We start from the raw sequence: 16,063 nt of genomic DNA, 5'->3' as shown, positions 1-16,063 counted from the left end.
TAAGGGACTCGAGCATCTCTTATGAGGACAGGTTGAGGGAGCTGGGCCTGTTCAGCCTCAAGAAGAGATGTCTGAGAGGGAACCTCATCAGTGTCTGTCAGTATCTGCAGGGAGGTGTCAGAGGATGGACCAGATTCTGCTCAAGGGTGCCAAGCAATAGGATAAGAGGCAACAGGAAATTCCACCTGAATATAATCCTGATGGGCCCCTTCCAACTCAGCATATTCTACGATATTCTATGAGAAAGAACTTCTTTCCTCTGCAGTGACCACACACCAGAACAGGCTACCCAGAGAGCTGGTGGAGTCTCCCTCACGGGAGATACTCCAGAACCATCTGGATGCAATCCTGTGCCATGTGCTCTGGGATGACGCTGCTTGAGCATGGAGGTTGGACCAGACAACCCTCTGTGGTCTCTTCCAGCTTGACCCGTTCTGAGATTCTCTGAGCCCAAGTGAGTGCTGGGGAGCAGCCACGGGCTGGAACTTGCTACAACTTGTGAGACATCCCTGACTGAGACATCCCTGTCAGTGGACCTACCCCAGCTCCTGACACCCACCCAGGTTCCCCAGTCCTTCCACACCTTTCCCCAGGTCACCCCACTGTGGCTGGACTGGCATGATGCCTGTAGGGCCAGAGCTGCTGGCAGGAGCCCCATATGCACTCAAGTCTCCAACCTGGGCAGCCTTACCAGCCCCTGCCCTGCTTAGCCCAGCTCAGATGCTGCCCTAGCCCCCAGCCCCACTGCAGCAACCCCTCCTGTGCTCAGAGGTGCCAGCACGGTCTGGCCTCTGAGCCTTCTGCTCATCCCTTCCCCAAAAGCCTGAGGTTTCCTCCCAAGCACAGGGCAGCCACCAGCCTGGACAGTTTGGTCAGAGTTTTACTGTGAAGTCCCACGGGGATACAGTCTGTCACCAGCCTCTGACACTGTTCCAGGCCCAGCTCCCAGCACCACACAAGGCAGCTGCTCTCTGGCCACCTCCTTTGGTGACAGAATTGTCCTGGGCTGCTGCAGGCACCTGGCAGGGTCGGGGTCAATGGGGGTTTCCAAGGGTGGCCCGAAGCCACTGCAGGACATCGGCCAGACCGGTCCCGTCGCGGGCACTGGTCTCCAGCATCGTGATGGGCTGCGTGGCACAGGACACGATGTCCTGCATGCGGAACAGTGACTTCATCTCCAGCAGCGACATGTAGCAGGGCAGGTCACTGCAGTGGGGAGAGGGGAGCTGCATTAGCCCACCACTACAGCTCCCAGCTTGGGGGTCTACAGCCCACGAAGTGCAGCAAAGTGCAGCTGCTACCCCCGAGCAGCCCCACCCTCCGAGCTGATCCCCCTCCTCACATCTTGTTGAAGAGCACCAGGACGGGCACGGAGGCGAGCGGCGCTGCCGAAAGGACGGAGAGCAGCTGGATGCAGGACGAGGAGACCTGGGTGGGGTTGGAGGCATCGACCACGAACTGCAGGGGGAGAAGGGAAAGCGGGGTGCGGGTGTGCCGAGGGCAGCCCCGGGCGCCGGGCCAAAGCAGGGCACGGAGGAGGGAGATCTCACGGGGTGCCGGTGCCGCTCACCAGAAGAGCGCTGCACTCGCTGTAGTAGCTGGGCCAGATGGGGCCCATGCAGCCGCCCAGCTCCCGCACCGTCACCTTCCGCGGCAGCCGCAGGTCGGTCAGGTTGGTGCCCACCTGCGGGACAGGCGCTGGGCTGGGTGCGGCCGTGCCCGCCGCCCCCCGCCGCCCCTCGGCCCCGCCGGGCCCTGCCTACCGTGGGCAGCGTGGCCGGGGGCTCGCCCAGCCCCGCCGGCTCCTCGGCGCTCAGCTGTGCCGCGCGTTAAGGACTCGCGCTGAGGAGGGGAAGGGGCTGCCCGGACCCCCCCGCCCCCGCCGGTCCCCCCCGGTGCCCCCGTGCCCGGTGGATATGGCGTAGCCGCCGCACCAAGAGGCTCTTGCCGCCGCCCGCCGCCCCCAGCAGCAGCACCGTGGGCGGGGGCCGACCCGCGGCCATCGCGGCCCCGCCCCGGCGGAACCGGCCCCGCCCCGGCGGAAGCCGGAAGCGGAAGGGCCGCGGAGGGGCGGGGACGGACCGGGCCGGAGCGGTCGGGCCGGGCCGGCGGCGGGAGGACACCATGGGGCGCGGCAGCGGCACCTTCGAGCGGCTCCTCGGTACCGGCGCGGCCCCTTCGGCGGGCGGGGCGGGGCCCGGGCCGGGGTCCGCAGCAATCGGCCCCGGAGAGGGCGGGCCCGGGGCACGGCGCTGCCCGGGCCGGGGCTCGGTGCCGCAGCCCGATGCTGGCCGGGAGGAGCGGGAGCGGTGGGGCCGAGGTTACCGAGGGCCCCGGGATGTCTTAAAGGGGAGAGAGGGCTGGTGCCTTCCGGGAGACATCGGAGGTTTATTCCTGAGCCTCGGGACAGCGCCGCGCCCGGGGCGCTCCCGCGACACGTCGGTGGCGGAGCGGAGCCGCGGGGAGCGGCCGCTCGCGGCATCCCGGTGGGTTTATTCCTTGCAGATAAGGCCACGAGCCAGCTCCTGCTGGAGACGGACTGGGAATCCATCCTGCAGATCTGCGACATGATCCGGCAGGGAGACACCCAGTGAGTGCTCCTGGGCTTTCGGACGCGCTGTGGGCACAGCTCTCCTGTCTGACCCTTCGGGGGTCTTGGACCTGCCAGCCCGTGGGAGCACACGTGTCTGTCCCCTTCCACAGGAGCTTTGGAAGGGCAGTACAGCACACCTCAATGTGCTGACATTCTTCCCAGACCTCAGGGGTCACAGGTTACCCCTGGCCTGAAATCCTCAGGGAAACTCAAGCTTGAATGTGCTTATTCCTTCCCAGTTTCCTCCAAGGAATTGTGTACCCCTGAGCTAACTGTGCCCTCGTGTCAGAGGGGGGGTTGGCGGGTTGGCAGCAGCAGGTGGGATCTCCCCTAGGATCCTTGATCCCCTGAGGATGTGTCCTCTCTTTTGTACCCAGAGCGAAATACGCTGTCAACGCCATCAAGAAGAAAGTGAACGACAAGAATCCCCACGTGGCCCTGTATGCGCTGGAGGTAACAGCACCGGACCGGGAGCACCGCGGGGACCTGGGGAATGTCCCCTCTCACCGTCCTGCCTTCAGGCTGCACAGCTTCCCTGCCTGGGGCACAGTATGGAGCCAGCCTCCTCCTAGCTCTGGCACAGAGGTTTTGGGATAATCAGGCCGGGCCTTCATGCTTTAGGTCTGTCTTGGCTTTGGAACAGGCAAAGCTGGGACTTGGGCCACTGTCCCTGGGGTCAGTTGTTCTCTCCAGAGAACAAAGGCCCCCCAGGCCCCTGTGGAGCTGAAGGGCAGCTGGTTCCCAGCATGGGATATGGATTGACACGGCCCCAGTGTGCCTCATTGCTTAAATAGTGCCCTGTGTTCAGCCTGTACAGTGCGCTGGCAACACCATGGGTTGCAGAGGAGGCAGGAAACCGTGGGCTGATGTTGTTCTTGGCCATTGCAGGTCATGGAGTCAGTGGTTAAAAACTGTGGCCAAACAGTTCATGACGAGGTGGCCAATAAACAGACCATGGAGGAGCTGAAGGAAATACTCAAGGTAAATCGATTTGTTTTTCTATCATTTTTTTTCTGGAAAAGCACCAGCAGCAGGAGGAAATGTGTGTGTCCTCTCCTGCATTCCTTTTGGGTAAGGAACAGAAGGGAAACTGGGAGTGCACTCCAGAAAAGAGCAAACTATCATGTGGTGTGAAGGGGTGAGTGTAGGGAGTGAAGGAGGATCTCTGGGAAGAGGAGATGTGGTGGAAGCAGAGGTTTGGCTGTGCTGTGAACGGGCAGGAATGTGCTGTAGAGGCCTGGACCACTCCATGATAAATGCTCCTGGATGCAGCACTTGGCTTGGGACAGCTAAGGAAACCAAGTGATGGCCTGGCACCTGCATTGAGGACCTGGGCAGTGGTGAGGTGAATTCCCTCCCATAGAACAGTGTGAGACACACAGGCAGGTAAAGCAGTAAAGGAAAAACCAACAGGAGCTTTCTCTGTGTTGTGGCCATTTCACCAGCCTGTGGAATAGTTCAGGAGTTCTGCAGGATGTGACCCTGGTTGCTGGCACTGACAAGATTTGTCACAGGCTACCACCAGTCTGATGCCTGCAGGAGCTCTGTGTGTCCTTGGTCTGGAGAATTCCATGAGTGGAGTGGAAATGAGAACTCCTGTCTCCCGCTCCCAGAACAGCAATGCCCAGACAAGAGCTTGTTAGCATCGTGCTGTTCCTTCCTAACAGCTCCTGTCTTCCACCAGAAATAAACAGCCAGATGACCCAGATCCTTGCAGGATGAGCTGCGTGAGCCCTGTCACCTCACACACTGAGCAGGGTGTCTCTCCTGTCACCTTCCTGTTAGGGCTGACTCAGTCTCCATGCAGGATATCCTCCCAGGAGGGAACACTACTTCAGTGGGACAGCCAGGTGTGGTAGCACAGCCTCTCCAAGGGCTGAGGAGATCAGATCAGATCCAGGGATTTTGTGGTTCTCTCAGTCCTTGCCTGCCTCAGGAGTTTCACAACTGCCCCTTTTCCTCCCACACTTGGAACTTTGGTGCTTGTGAATGCCCAATGCTGGTAAAACAATTCAAGTTCTGATGAAGTTCGGGGCTGTGACATGTGTGGAATGCAGGATCTTGCCAAATCTTCTAGTAGTTGGACCACCAGGAATTGCCAGTAAGTCACACTGTGTGGACTGAGCTCTTGGCTGAAATTGGAGCTTGACAGTGCTCCTGTGCTTCCTGGGGCATTTCTGGAGCAGCTGGTCATGTGGATGCGATGACTTGAGCAGCTGAGGACAGGGCATCTCCGAGGCTGGCTGAGCTCAGAATAGGCTTGCCAAGTTTTCTCCAGCTCCTGAAAGTGTGATACAGTTGCCCCTGCCTCCAAAGGGCAGGCGCCCCAGCTGTCCTCACTGTGTCACATTCTGAGATGACTTTGAGTATTCCTGGGCTGGAGGTGCTGACACCTCCAGGCACCCCCAGCACCGTCAGTGCCCGGGCGAGGCAGGTCGTGCTGTTCTGGGCAGTTGAAGGTCCCGCCGTGTTCCAAGTGTGGGATGAGCAGCTCTCTTGAGGGGAGCTGCTGGGTGGGCTGGGCTGCTGTGGGTCCCGGAGCCCCTGTGCCTGGCCCTGGGCGTTTGCTCAAAGTATCAAGGCCGCAGACCTGTTCAGTTGGTCTGTGCTGCTCTGTTGTTCCTGCCGAGGGGGGCAGTGGGGCAGCCGAAGGGGTCTGTCATTTGTGTTGTGCATCGTCCTCACTGTGGGTTTCTGACAGCTCTTGTTTCTCATGAGTACTCTACAGTCTCTCTTTCCTGACTGGTATTTCTGGCTTCTCTTTGGGGGGTTCACACCATCCTTTGGGTTTCAGGCGCTTTTTTCTCAGATGTTTTCTCCTCCCTTCCTGTGCAGAGGCAAGTGGAGACAAGTGTCCGCAGTAAGATCCTGTACCTCATCCAGGCCTGGGCTCACGCCTTCCGCAATGAGCCCAAGTACAAGGTGGTGCAGGACACCTATCAGATAATGAAGGTTGAAGGTGAGGACCGTGGGCACAGGTTGGGGGACACCTAGCCAAGCAGCTCTGCTCTGCAGGAGCCTTGGCAGGACCTGCCTTACGTGAGCAAAATCTGGACTTGCAGCACTGAGCTTTTTCTTGGTGCCTGATACCCAACAAACCCCTTGCAGTGACTGAATCCCACTGCAGAGATGGGACAGCCCCGTGGTCCCAGGATTGGGGGTGCCTTGCTCTGGGCCTCCAGCCCAACCAGAAGTTCGGGGCTGGCGAGAAGACCTGAACAGCAGGAGGTGCAAATGTTCTTGGGGAGACTGACAGCAAGTCAGTGTGTCCTCTGGGGTGGGATTTGCTTTGAAGCAGTTCCTTCCTCCCAGGCTTTCATTCCTGCTCCCAGGATGGGTCCATGCTCCCCCTTTCTGACAGAGTATTGGTGTGACGCTTTTCCTCCTATCCCAGGACAGCAGTGTCCCCTTCAAGGGCAGGGACATGCTGCTGCCTCTGCCTCCTGTGCACCAGAACCTCTGTGGGCAGTGGCAGAGCCTGGAGGGCCAGTCCCCCCAAGCTGGTGTTGACACACTCTGGCCATTCAAGGCCAGAGTCACACAGCCCTACCTGCCCACCCAGTGGGCTTTTTATCCCCCCATGCTCAGTTCAAGGTCTTGAGAAATAAGAAGCCTTATTCAGAGGTTCCTTATGTCCCTTATAAGTGCATAGTGGAAACCATCAGGGATTGTCTTGAGAGTGGGGCTGAGGGGAGGCTGATGCTGGTGTGTCAGAACAAGATACCAGTCAGGGCAGGAGGTGGTGCTGAGCTGGATCTGGTGTTTGTCCTGGCACCTATAGCGTGAGACTGCAGGCACCAAGGCCCCCCTGTGCCAGAGGATTCCTTTCACAATGGGACTCTGCTTCTCCTGCAGGTCATGTCTTCCCGGAGTTCAAGGAGAGCGATGCCATGTTCGCTGCCGAGAGGGTGAGCTGTGTGGTGGGGGGAGCTGGCACTGCAGGACAGACCTGCCCTCCCATCCTCTCCCTGCGAAACCTGCAGGTCTTGCATTCCTCCCTTTCATGCAGACTGGAGACCTTGCTGGGAGAACTGATGGGGACAGGGAGTCAGTCCCATCATTCCCCTTTCTTGGTGGCCTTGCATCATCTTGGCAGGCTGAACGTGGCAAGGCATTGCTGAAGTGATCACTGTGCAGACACGTTCCTAGAGAGCTTTGTGCTAAGTGTGAAAGTGTCACAGTCTCTAAGGAACACAAGAGGGGATAACTTGTGGGGATTAATATTTCCTGTTGAGCTGCAAGTGCCTCCATTCTCCCCCATGCACGAGAGCCCTGTTAGCCATTGGAGCTCCTGAAAGGCCCAGTGCAGACACTGTCCTTGAGGCTCTACTCCCTCCTTACATGATTTCCCTTGACCCTGACAGGCTCCAGACTGGGTAGACGCTGAGGAGTGTCACAGGTGCCGAGTGCAGTTTGGTGTCGTGACGCGGAAGGTGGGTGCTGCTCCTGCCCCTTTGGGTTTCTTGGCCCTGCACAGCCCTTGGGACTGGCAGAGCTCCCTGCAGGACTCTCTGTGTGGAAATGTGCTGGGGACAGACCGTGTTCCCTGGCCACTGGCAGGGAAATGCTGGGAGTATCTGAGTGTGTTGTCTAATGGAGAAGGAGTGCCTTGCCGCTACACTGATGTCTCCCATCCTTCACAGCACCACTGCCGGGCCTGCGGGCAGATCTTCTGTGGGAAATGCTCCTCCAAGTATTCCACCATCCCCAAGTTCGGGATTGAGAAGGAAGTGAGAGTCTGTGAGCCCTGCTATGAGCATCTCAACAAGTCAGTACCCTTGGTGGTGGGTTTCTTTGCTTGCGAGAGCTGGGACTGTGAGGGGGGAAGCATGATGTGGAGCCAGTTCCCTGCAGAGCAGGGCGAGGGTGCTTCCCAGGCCGTGCAGGCTGGGCTGGGCCCCCTTCCTTCCCAGGAGCAGGGTTTGCCGCTGAAACGTTGTGCAGAGCTGGGGCTCTGGTGCAGAGGAGGGAGTGTTCAGTCCACACTGTCACCTCTCACTGCAGGAAGGCTGAGGGCAAAGCTGCTGCCACCTCCGAACTGCCCCCCGAGTACCTGACCAGCCCTCTCTCTCAGCAGTCCCAGGTGAGTGGCTGCCCCGTAGGTGATCTGGTGATCCTGACCTGTTTATTGACCCCATTACCGACCACCTCCTCATCTTTTCACTTCAAGCTGCCTCCAAAGCGCGACGAGACAGCTCTGCAAGAGGAAGAGGAGCTCCAGCTGGCTATTGCCTTGTCTCAGTCAGAGGCTGAGGAGAAGGAGAGAATGGTTTGTGCACTGCTGGGATCTGGGAGGGGTCATTGCTCTTCAGCCCAGGTGTACTGGGCCATAACAGATCTCTGGGCATGTCCTGGCATGAGCGAGGTGCAGGGCCTGTGGAATGAGAGGGTGAAAGCAGAGCCAGGCATGGGCCGTGTTGCAGTTGGTTTGGAGGAGTCTGGACAGTCCCTGAGTTGGCAATTTTCTCTTTTGCAGAGGCAGAAAACAACCTACTCCATGTACCCTAAGGCTGAGCCCACCCCTGTCACGTCATCGGCTCCCCCGGTCAGCACACTCTACTCCCCGCCCGTGGTACGTCCATGGGAGCCCTGGGCATGAAGGCCACTTCCCGAGCCCGAGTCTGCCCTGCTTGTGTCCAGTTTAATCCCGTTCTGAGGGAAAATAGTTGCCCCATTCAACGCCATGCTCCTTCACTGTGTTTTGAGCAAGAAGGTCTGTTCCTAGGTGGCATTTAGGTGCCTCTGCTGCTTCCCGGAGCTGTAGCGTGTGTCCCCTTTGAGGCTCTTGCTGGTGCTCAGCACTGGTGGTTGTACATGGCCAGGTCCGATCCAGACATCTGTGTGGGACCTGGGGGGTCTCTGGTTTCTCTGAACTGCTTTTCCCTGTTTGTCTCTTCCCAGAATTCCTCTGCTCCCTTGGCTGAGGACATTGACCCAGAGGTAAGGATCTCAGCCCTGTTAGTCTGTGGCACAGGCTTGCTTCCACGAGGCAGCAATGCTCACCTTCCTTCTCTTCCTGGCAGCTGGCTCGGTACCTGAACCGCAACTACTGGGAGAAGAAACAAGAGGAGGTTCGTAAGAGCCCCACGCCGTCAGCACCCCTGTCCCTGACAGAGCCGACTGCGCAGCCTGGGGAAGCCCACCCCACCCCACTCGGGGTGGTTGAGGTAAGAGAGGGCCCGGACCTGGGTCTGGCACCTGCCAAGGGGCAAGAAGCACCGGACTCCTTGGCTCTGCAGGCTGGCTGCCAGCTCTTGGCACCGGGGGGTCACGGCTATCGGCTGCCTCGTCCTTCCTTCCAGCAGCAGTACCAGAATGGCGAGTCTGAGGAGAACCACGAGCAGTTCCTGAAGGCACTGCAGAACGCAGTCACCACGTTCGTCAACCGCATGAAGAGCAACCACATGCGAGGCCGCAGCATCACCAATGACTCCGCCGTGTTGTCCCTTTTCCAGTCCATCAACAACATGCACCCGCAGCTGCTGGAGCTGCTCAACCAGCTGGACGAGCGCAGGCGTGCGTGGGAGCTGGGGGAGCTGCTGGCCCTGGGTGTGGGCGGGCAGCTGCCGGGGCTTCCCCAGTGCCAGCGTTTGGCATTCCTGTGACGCAGCCTCTCCAGAGACTAGTGAGGAGTGCAGGGGTGGTCTGATGCTCTGTCCCCATGTCCCTGAGCCTGTCCCTTCCCTCCCCAGTGTACTACGAAGGCCTGCAGGACAAACTGGCCCAGATCCGGGATGCGCGTGGGGCTCTGAATGCACTGCGGGAGGAGCACCAGGAGAAGCTGCGCCGCGCAGCAGAGGAGGCAGAGCGGCAGCGCCAGATCCAGCTGGCCCAGAAGCTGGAGATCATGAGGCAGAAGAAGCAGGTAAGGCAGAGAAGCGTGTCCAGGGTATTTCAGGCCTGCCTGTGCCATGGATCAGCCCAGGGCTGACAGGGACAGCTGTCCTAGTGGGAGGGGGTCTGTAGTGTCCTGGCTCCGAGCCGTCACAGTCCCGTGTCCGCAGGAGTACCTGGAGATGCAGCGTCAGCTGGCCATCCAGCGACTGCAGGAGCAGGAAAAGGAGAGGCAGCTGCGCCTGGAGCAGCAGAAGCAGACCATCCAGATGAGAGCCCAGATGCCAGCCTTCTCATTGCCCTATGCCCAGGTACAGCTGCTGGGCCAGGAACCCTCCTGCCAGGTCCCAGGGCCTGCAGCCTAAGGCTGGCTTTCCTTCTCCCACCAGCTCCAGGCCATGCCGGCAGCCAGCGGGGTGATATACCAGCCCTCTGGGCCCACCAGCTTCCCTGGCACCTTCAGCCCAGCTGGCTCTGTGGAAGGCTCTCCCATGCACAGCGTGTACATGAACCAGGCTGCACAGGGAGGCACAGGGCCATACGCCGCCATGCCCGTCACCGGGACTGGTACGTTGGGCAGCTCATCCCACAGGGGTGGGGGTGAGCCAAGGTGGTTGCTCTAACCTCTGCCCTCTCTGCCCAGATCCCAGCATGGTGAATGCCTACATGTACCAGCCAGGGGCCGGCAGCGGGCAGGGGGCTCAGCAGGGGACAGCAGTGCCCACCACCACCCCAGCATACTCGTCCTACCAGCCCACGCCCACGCAGGGCTACCAGGCAAGTGAGGCAGCACAGCCTGTGGCCTGCTGAGGTGGGGGCTGGGGGCCTGGGGCAGTGTACCCCACCTCATCAACGGGATCTCTGAGCAGGAGGAAGGATGGTCTGGTTGGTCCCAGACCTCCAGATCTGCTGCTCTCACTGCGGGAGCGGGCTGGGGTCGGAGCCAGTTCCAGGCTCTGGGGTCTTGGCTGGAGCTGTGAGCCATCGCTGCCTGCGCCGCCTCTCACCAGGCTCTCCCCACAGAGCGCAGCCTCGCAGTCGCAGAGCATCCCGGCCATCTCCCAGGCCCCCCAGTCGGGTGCCATGGGCTACATGGGCAGCCAGTCCGTCTCCATGGGCTACCAGCCCTACGGCATGCAGGTGAGTGTTCCCCACTTGGGCATGGGGGGGATGAGGTGTGGGTGGGCTCCAGCCTATGGAGTCGTCCTGGAGGAGGCCTGGCAGAGGCTGGGATCTGTCACCACTGCCCCACGGGTGCTGCGTGTCCCTTGGCCCCTCTGACACCCACCCCCTCTTTCCCACAGGGTCTCATGTCTGCCCTCCCAGGCCAGGATGCAGCTCTGAGCAGCCTTCCAGCCCAGCAGTCCTACATGCCTGGGCAACAGCCCCTCTACCAACAGGTAAGTGCCACCAGCCCAGGGGGTGAGGGCCCCATGGGGGTCAGAACCCAGTGGGGCATGTGTGCTGATGAAGCCACATGCTAATGAAACCACTTTGTCTGTTCCAGGTGGCCCCAGCCGGGGGCCCCCCCCAGCAGCAGCCTCCACCGGCGCCAGCCCCCGGGCAGCAGCCCCCGGGCAGCGGAGAGGCCCAGCTCATCTCATTCGACTGATCAAGGCCACAGGGCATGGGGGACCCTGGGGGTCCTGTGTAACACTACTCTTCATCCAGAATCACTCTGTACTTCGACTGCTCCTCCTGTCCCCTGGCCCCATGTCCGGGGGCAGTGGTGCCCCAGGCTCCCATCGCAGGCTCTGGGGACCAAGCGGCAGGGGCACAGCCCCCTGCCCCCGACTGCCCGGGGCTGCTGCCCCCGGCTCACCCCCCCCCCCCCCCAGTCCTCCCTGGCAGCCGGCGGCCCCTGGGGCCGGGCAGGAGCTCGCCCGGTCCCTGCCGTTGCCCCGGGACTTGTGGCCGCGGGCCCCGAAGGAGCAGCGCTTTAGCCCTGCCCGGTCCTCGGCGCCAGCTTCGCCCTGTCCCCGCTGAGTCCCGCTCCCCGCAGTGCCCTCCCGGGCCCGAGGCCCCTCGCCGGGCCGGGCCCGTCCCGTCCCCGCCCCTCGCGGGGGAGACCGAGCGCGAACGGTGACAATAAAGCGTTGGAACGAGCTGCGGCCTCGTGTGCTGGGTTGGGGGGCGACGCTGCCGGACTCGGCCTACACCTCCCAGGGCAAATCGCTTCGCTCCGCCCCTCTCGGCCGTGTCTCCGGAGCGGCGGCGCGGGGCCCGCCGGGAGCGCGGGGCGGAGCGCTCGGTGTCCTCGGGGCCGCCATGCTGCCCGCGGTGCTCCCCGCCGCGCTCCCCGCCGCCCGCCGGGCGCTGCTGCCGCCGCGCCTGCCGCGCCCGCCGCGCCCCGCGCCCCGCGCCCCGCCCGACCCCGCCGGGCTGCGGGCGCTCGGCACCGGCCCCGCGCGGCGCTCGGAGGCGCTGGCCGGGGCGCCGCTGGACACGGCCGCCAAGGAGTACTCGCCCAAGGTGCGGCAGCTGGTGCGGGACATCGCGGGGCTCACGCTGCTGGAGGTGGCCGATCTCAACGCGCTGCTCAAGGTGGGTGTGGGGGCGGCCCGGCTCCACCCGGCTCCTCCCGGCCCGGCCGCGTGCGCCGCCTGACCGGCCGCCGGTGCCGCTGCTCTTCCCGCAGGAGACGCTGAAGATCCCGGACGTGGGGGTGATGCCCGCGGCGGCCGCCGTGTCCGCCCTGCCCGCCCAGGCGGCTCCGCAGGTACCGAGAGGGGCGGGAGTGAGGCCCCGGGGCCCCACGCGCGGGCGGCGGGCGGGGCTGGTGGGCTTGGCCGCGGGGCTTCACCGCGCTCCTGATGCTTCCAGGAGGAGGAGGAGGTCCCGCTCAAGAAAGAGAAAACACATTTCACCGTCCGGCTGACGGAGCTGAAACCCGCTGACAAGGTGAAGCTGATCAAGGAGGTGAAGAACTTCGTGCCGGGAGTGAACCTTGTGCAGGTGAGCAGGGGCTGTCCCAGGCTCCGGTGTGTCGCCCCCAGGCCCACGTGGGTCCAGCAGTCGGCTCTCTGTCCGAAGGGAGCCTGTATTCGTGTGTGCAGGAGCACAGTCTGCCTGTGTGAGCCTCAGTGCAGAGGCATGGACAAAGTGGGGAGCAAGATTTGGTTGTGTCTTTGGCATTTTCCCCTGGCAGAAGTGGGAGGATGAAGGAGGAGACCTAGAGCAAAGACCTCAGAGTCCTTCGTGCCAATCTCAGCTTCTCCAAACCTGAGAGCTGCTGTGAGCTTTCCTGCAGAGCTCAGGAGTCCCTCACTACGGCTCGGTTTGGCTTGCCTTTCCCAAAACCAATGTGTTTCTGAATTTAGATGAGCTTTTCTAAATCACACATCTTTCAATCCAGGCTTCCAGGTCTTTTCAGGGCTCTTCTTTTTGTAGGTGATGCTTCTTCCTCTTTCCTGGGAGGAAACCAGGCCTCTTACAGCCCTGGGCAGCATCTGAGCTCATGCCCTTGAGCCAGGGTGTGGGCTCAGCAGGTTGGGTGATGAAGCTGCTACTGGCAAAGTATTTAACGCACTGCAGTTCTCCACTGGGTGATGCTACCATATCTTGGGGTTAATAGTAGCACTTTCCATTTATCCAACTGCAGCGTTGAGTATTGCAGAGTCTGCTCTTATTGTATTCTGGAATAGCAGAAAGGTTTGCAGATAATCTTCTGACCTGTTCCTGTTGCAAAGCCAACAGAGAAGCTCGGTGGCACAGGTGCAAGTTTGGCTGCCCCAGAGGGATAATTACCTGACTGTCAGCCTGATTCCTCTGAAAATTGTTCATCCATTATTGGTCCGAAGCAAACGTGAAAATAGCAAACCCTGTAATGGATGCAATCAGCAGATAATTAACTGGAGAGCTGATGCTAAATGAGCTCGGGGTAGCACGTGGCACCTGTCGGACGAGCTGTTTGTAGGTGCCGGCTATTGCAGGCAAACCCCGGTGTGATGTACCCGGCCTGGCCCTTTGGTTAAAACACACACACAAAACAGCTGGCTGCTGACAGGGCTTCTGCCTGCAGAAGTTGTGTTCAAAGTAGAGTTGATGCACATTTGTTGTAAATTTTATAGCCATCCAGTTGAGGTGTTTTAATGAGGTTTGCAGGGGATCTCTTTGTGACCTGATGGTTTAGAGAAGAGCATGGCTAGTGAGGACTTTGAGTGCTGGTGGGACCCAAACGGGTCAGTCCTGCGGCAACAACTGCGTGATGAGACAGGTGTGTGATCAGCACACACTGGACTGAGGGCATCCTCGGTTCAGGAAGCTCATTGAGAGCCTCCCAGCAGACACTGACCCTGTGTCACTGCCAGTCTGGGGTGTGACTGGGTTGGGAATGTGCTGCCTCTGCCCCGTGACTGCTGCTGTGTGGATCCCGCTTGGCTCGGGCCTTGCTCTTCCTCCCGCCAGGCGCCAGGAACAGCTGCTTCCCTTGACCAGGGCTGCTTTAGAATGGAGTCATGCCTTGGTGAGCAGGGTTCTGAAATGAATAACCTGGGTTGTGTTGCCTGTTCTCATGGAGCAAGCTGGAACAGGCTCCTGTCTGAACCCTGTCCTGGTGAGTGAAGGCATTCCTGCCCTGCCGAGCACTGGCCGTGCCTGCTCACCCCAGCAAAAAAAAAGCATTTTCTGCCACCACAGATATGTTGTCGCTGTACCCAGCAGGAATCAAAAGGACAAAACCTTTTTGCCAGCAGCAGCCAGTCCGGTGGGCACTAAAGCCGCACCAAGCCGCAGCAGAGAGCTGTGGCTTCTTACCTGGGAACCAGCTGGGGTTTGTTTCAAGGAGCCAAATAGCTTCACTGGTGCTGGGTGTAAGAGCAGGAAGGTCTGACCGCAGCAGGGGCTTGTCCCCCCAGGCTCCCTTCCCTCCCTACAGCAGCACTGTTGTAAGTTCCTTAAATCAGCTCAGCAGCTTTTCAGCTTGCCTTAAGTATTGCACTGCTGCTTAGTACCAGTAGTTTTGCTTAGAAAGCCCCTAAAATGTCAAAACAATGTGTTCCAAGTATAGTCTGTGCTGAAGCTCTGTTTTACCCGATGTAGCTGTGTCCAAACCCTGCACCGGCCTCCCCTCCTGCTGGCACAAGTATGTGAACCAAAACACAGACACTGAGCAGGGCCGGCCCAGTGCCAGGCAGCCACTGCCTTAGTAGGTCACTGCATGGGCCTCTGCCTGCACCCACTCCTGCATGGGCCAGAGGTGCACATCTGGGAGCACCACACCCATGCTGGGAGGAATTTAAGAGCAGCGAATCGCTGGAAAAGGTTTCCCAGTGGATATACTGCTGCCCACATCCCTTCCGGTGGGATGTGCCATAGTTCAAGTGAAAGTCTTGGGGTTTGTACTGGTCAGTGAGTTTCCCTGGTCATCTTAAGCAGAGGTCAGGCTCATGGCTCTAAATCCGATAATCTGGTTAGTGAAAGGCACTTTATGAGCCTCGTACTTTGTCCCTCCCACAGGCAAAGAAGCTGGTGGAGTCCCTTCCGCAGGAGATCAAGGCAAACGCCTCCAAGGAGGAAGCAGAGAAGATCAAAGCGGCGCTGGAGGCAGCAGGAGGGACTGTTGTTCTGGAGTAGTCTCACCCCAGAGGGACTGGCACGCTGAGCCCGGACCTTTCCAAGCGCATGGCGCGGTGGGAGTGCTCTCCCAAAAAACACTGTGGTTTGGCAGAGCTGCTGCCTCCTTCCACTATCACCATGAACTCTACCTTATAAATATAAAAAAAAAAACATGTAAAATGGTTCATCTCTCCCAAATCAGCTCTGATTATCCCCATGCTCCATATGTGCACACTGGTAACGTCGCTCTTTCATAGAATCATGGAATGGTTCGAGTTGGAAGCGACCTTAAAGATCATCTCATCCCAACCCCTGCCATGAGCTGGGACACCTTCCACTACACCAGGTTGCTCCAATCCCCATCCAACCTGGCCTTGGACACTTCCAGGGATGGGGCAGCCACAGTTTCTCTGGGCAATCTGTGCCAGGGCCTCACCACCCTCAGAGGGAAGAATTTCTTCCTATTTTCTAACCTAAACCTACTCTCTCAGTGTGAAGCCATTCCCTCTTGTCCTGTCAAGGCTCTCCTAAATAGTCTCTCTCCATCTTTCTTGTAGGCTCCCTTCAGGTTCTGAAGTTTGTGCCAGCACATCACCCCCCTCCTCATGGCATCGCCCCCTCTTAACGCTGCCTTTTGCTGATGGTCTCACCGCCCCGATAGTTGTTAACGGGAAGAACCCACTTCCATAGGCTGTGGAGATGTGGGCAGGGCGGGAATGAGTACTCTGGAGCTGCTGATTATCCCCGCACTCTGCATGTGTGCACTGGTAACGCTGCTGTTTGTACCCGCGCATCCCCTGCCTCTTCGCGCCGCTTTTTTGCAGATGCCTTCACCTCCCCGTTAGTTAATCCCCGTTAATTATTAACGGGAAGAAACCACTTCCGCGGGCTGTGGAGGCCGGGGAAGGATGATTCCGGAGCCTGGGGTTGCCGCGGCAGCCCCCGCCCGCGAGGCTGGGGGGGTACGCGCCGCTCCCGGGCCGGGGATGCGACGGCCGGGCCCGCCCCCCCTCCGGTACCGGGAGGAGGCGTGGCTTAACGGAAGGGGGCGTGGCTTAACGGAAGGGGGCGTGGTTTGTG

General features: G+C 60.0%; 3 protein-coding genes across 5 annotated transcripts; 2 read left to right on the top strand and 1 right to left on the bottom strand.

The window, feature by feature from the left end:
* Positions 1-862: 862 nt before the first annotated feature.
* Positions 863-2,013, bottom strand: ARL16 (ADP ribosylation factor like GTPase 16). The gene is made up of 5 exons (XM_027717104.2): positions 1,919-2,013; positions 1,764-1,819; positions 1,571-1,684; positions 1,343-1,458; positions 863-1,206 (listed from the first exon to the last, which is right to left on the bottom strand). The coding sequence occupies exons 1-5, from the start codon at positions 2,001-2,003 to the stop codon at positions 1,035-1,037; spliced, it is 543 nt and encodes a 180-aa protein (XP_027572905.2). The 5' UTR covers positions 2,004-2,013; the 3' UTR covers positions 863-1,034.
* A 59-nt stretch (positions 2,014-2,072) lies between these two features.
* On the top strand, positions 2,073-11,533 carry HGS (hepatocyte growth factor-regulated tyrosine kinase substrate). Of its 3 annotated transcripts, none has more exons than XM_027717379.2 (21): positions 2,073-2,161; positions 2,506-2,590; positions 2,971-3,046; positions 3,482-3,574; positions 5,429-5,552; positions 6,449-6,501; positions 6,958-7,026; positions 7,237-7,361; positions 7,598-7,676; positions 7,764-7,862; positions 8,070-8,165; positions 8,495-8,533; positions 8,617-8,760; positions 8,899-9,109; positions 9,286-9,458; positions 9,598-9,738; positions 9,817-9,994; positions 10,071-10,204; positions 10,451-10,567; positions 10,732-10,827; positions 10,935-11,533. In XM_027717379.2, exons 1-21 carry the CDS (start codon positions 2,125-2,127, stop codon positions 11,037-11,039), a joined length of 2,274 nt encoding a protein of 757 aa, XP_027573180.1. In that variant the 5' UTR covers positions 2,073-2,124; the 3' UTR covers positions 11,040-11,533. The 3 variants fall into 3 exon arrangements, with proteins under 3 accessions (XP_027573180.1, XP_027573170.1, XP_039246204.1); XM_027717369.2 differs by having other exon boundaries at positions 8,896-9,109; XM_039390270.1 differs by having other exon boundaries at positions 7,598-7,862.
* Positions 11,534-11,680: 147 nt separating this feature from the next.
* MRPL12 (mitochondrial ribosomal protein L12) lies at positions 11,681-15,168 on the top strand. The gene is made up of 4 exons (XM_027717407.2): positions 11,681-11,971; positions 12,066-12,146; positions 12,251-12,382; positions 14,885-15,168. Exons 1-4 carry the CDS (start codon positions 11,696-11,698, stop codon positions 14,999-15,001), a joined length of 606 nt encoding a protein of 201 aa, XP_027573208.1. The 5' UTR covers positions 11,681-11,695; the 3' UTR covers positions 15,002-15,168.
* Positions 15,169-16,063: the final 895 nt, after the last annotated feature.

This window comes from Pipra filicauda, unplaced genomic scaffold (assembly GCF_003945595.2).
Source record: "Pipra filicauda isolate LSUMZ 115617 unplaced genomic scaffold, ASM394559v2 scaffold80_size11013439_pilon, whole genome shotgun sequence".
In the NCBI taxonomy this organism is placed as follows: Eukaryota; Metazoa; Chordata; class Aves; order Passeriformes; family Pipridae; genus Pipra; species Pipra filicauda.
This window is presented reverse-complemented; position numbering and strand designations above follow the sequence as displayed.

Bases quoted from the DNA above. Each gene is read 5' to 3' on its own strand.
- HGS (XM_039390270.1), top strand. From the start codon at position 2,125: ATGGGGCGCGGCAGCGGCACCTTCGAGCGGCTCCTCG. The intron at 6,502-6,957 runs GTGAGCTGTGTG...TGACCCTGACAG, and splicing joins CCATGTTCGCTGCCGAGAGG to GCTCCAGACTGGGTAGACGC. The intron at 7,863-8,069 runs GTTTGTGCACTG...TCTCTTTTGCAG, and splicing joins CTGAGGAGAAGGAGAGAATG to AGGCAGAAAACAACCTACTC.
- MRPL12 (XM_027717407.2), top strand. From the start codon at position 11,696: ATGCTGCCCGCGGTGCTCCCCGCCGCGCTCCCCGCCGCCCGCCGGGCG. The intron at 11,972-12,065 runs GTGGGTGTGGGG...CTCTTCCCGCAG, and splicing joins ATCTCAACGCGCTGCTCAAG to GAGACGCTGAAGATCCCGGA. The intron at 12,147-12,250 runs GTACCGAGAGGG...TGATGCTTCCAG, and splicing joins CCGCCCAGGCGGCTCCGCAG to GAGGAGGAGGAGGTCCCGCT.
- ARL16 (XM_027717104.2), bottom strand. From the start codon at position 2,003: ATGGCCGCGGGTCGGCCCCCGCCCACGGTGCTGCTGCTGGGGGCGGCG. The intron at 1,685-1,763 runs GTAGGCAGGGCC...CCTGTCCCGCAG, and splicing joins CCCCGGCCACGCTGCCCACG to GTGGGCACCAACCTGACCGA. The intron at 1,207-1,342 runs GTGAGGAGGGGG...TCCCCACTGCAG, and splicing joins CTGGTGCTCTTCAACAAGAT to TGACCTGCCCTGCTACATGT.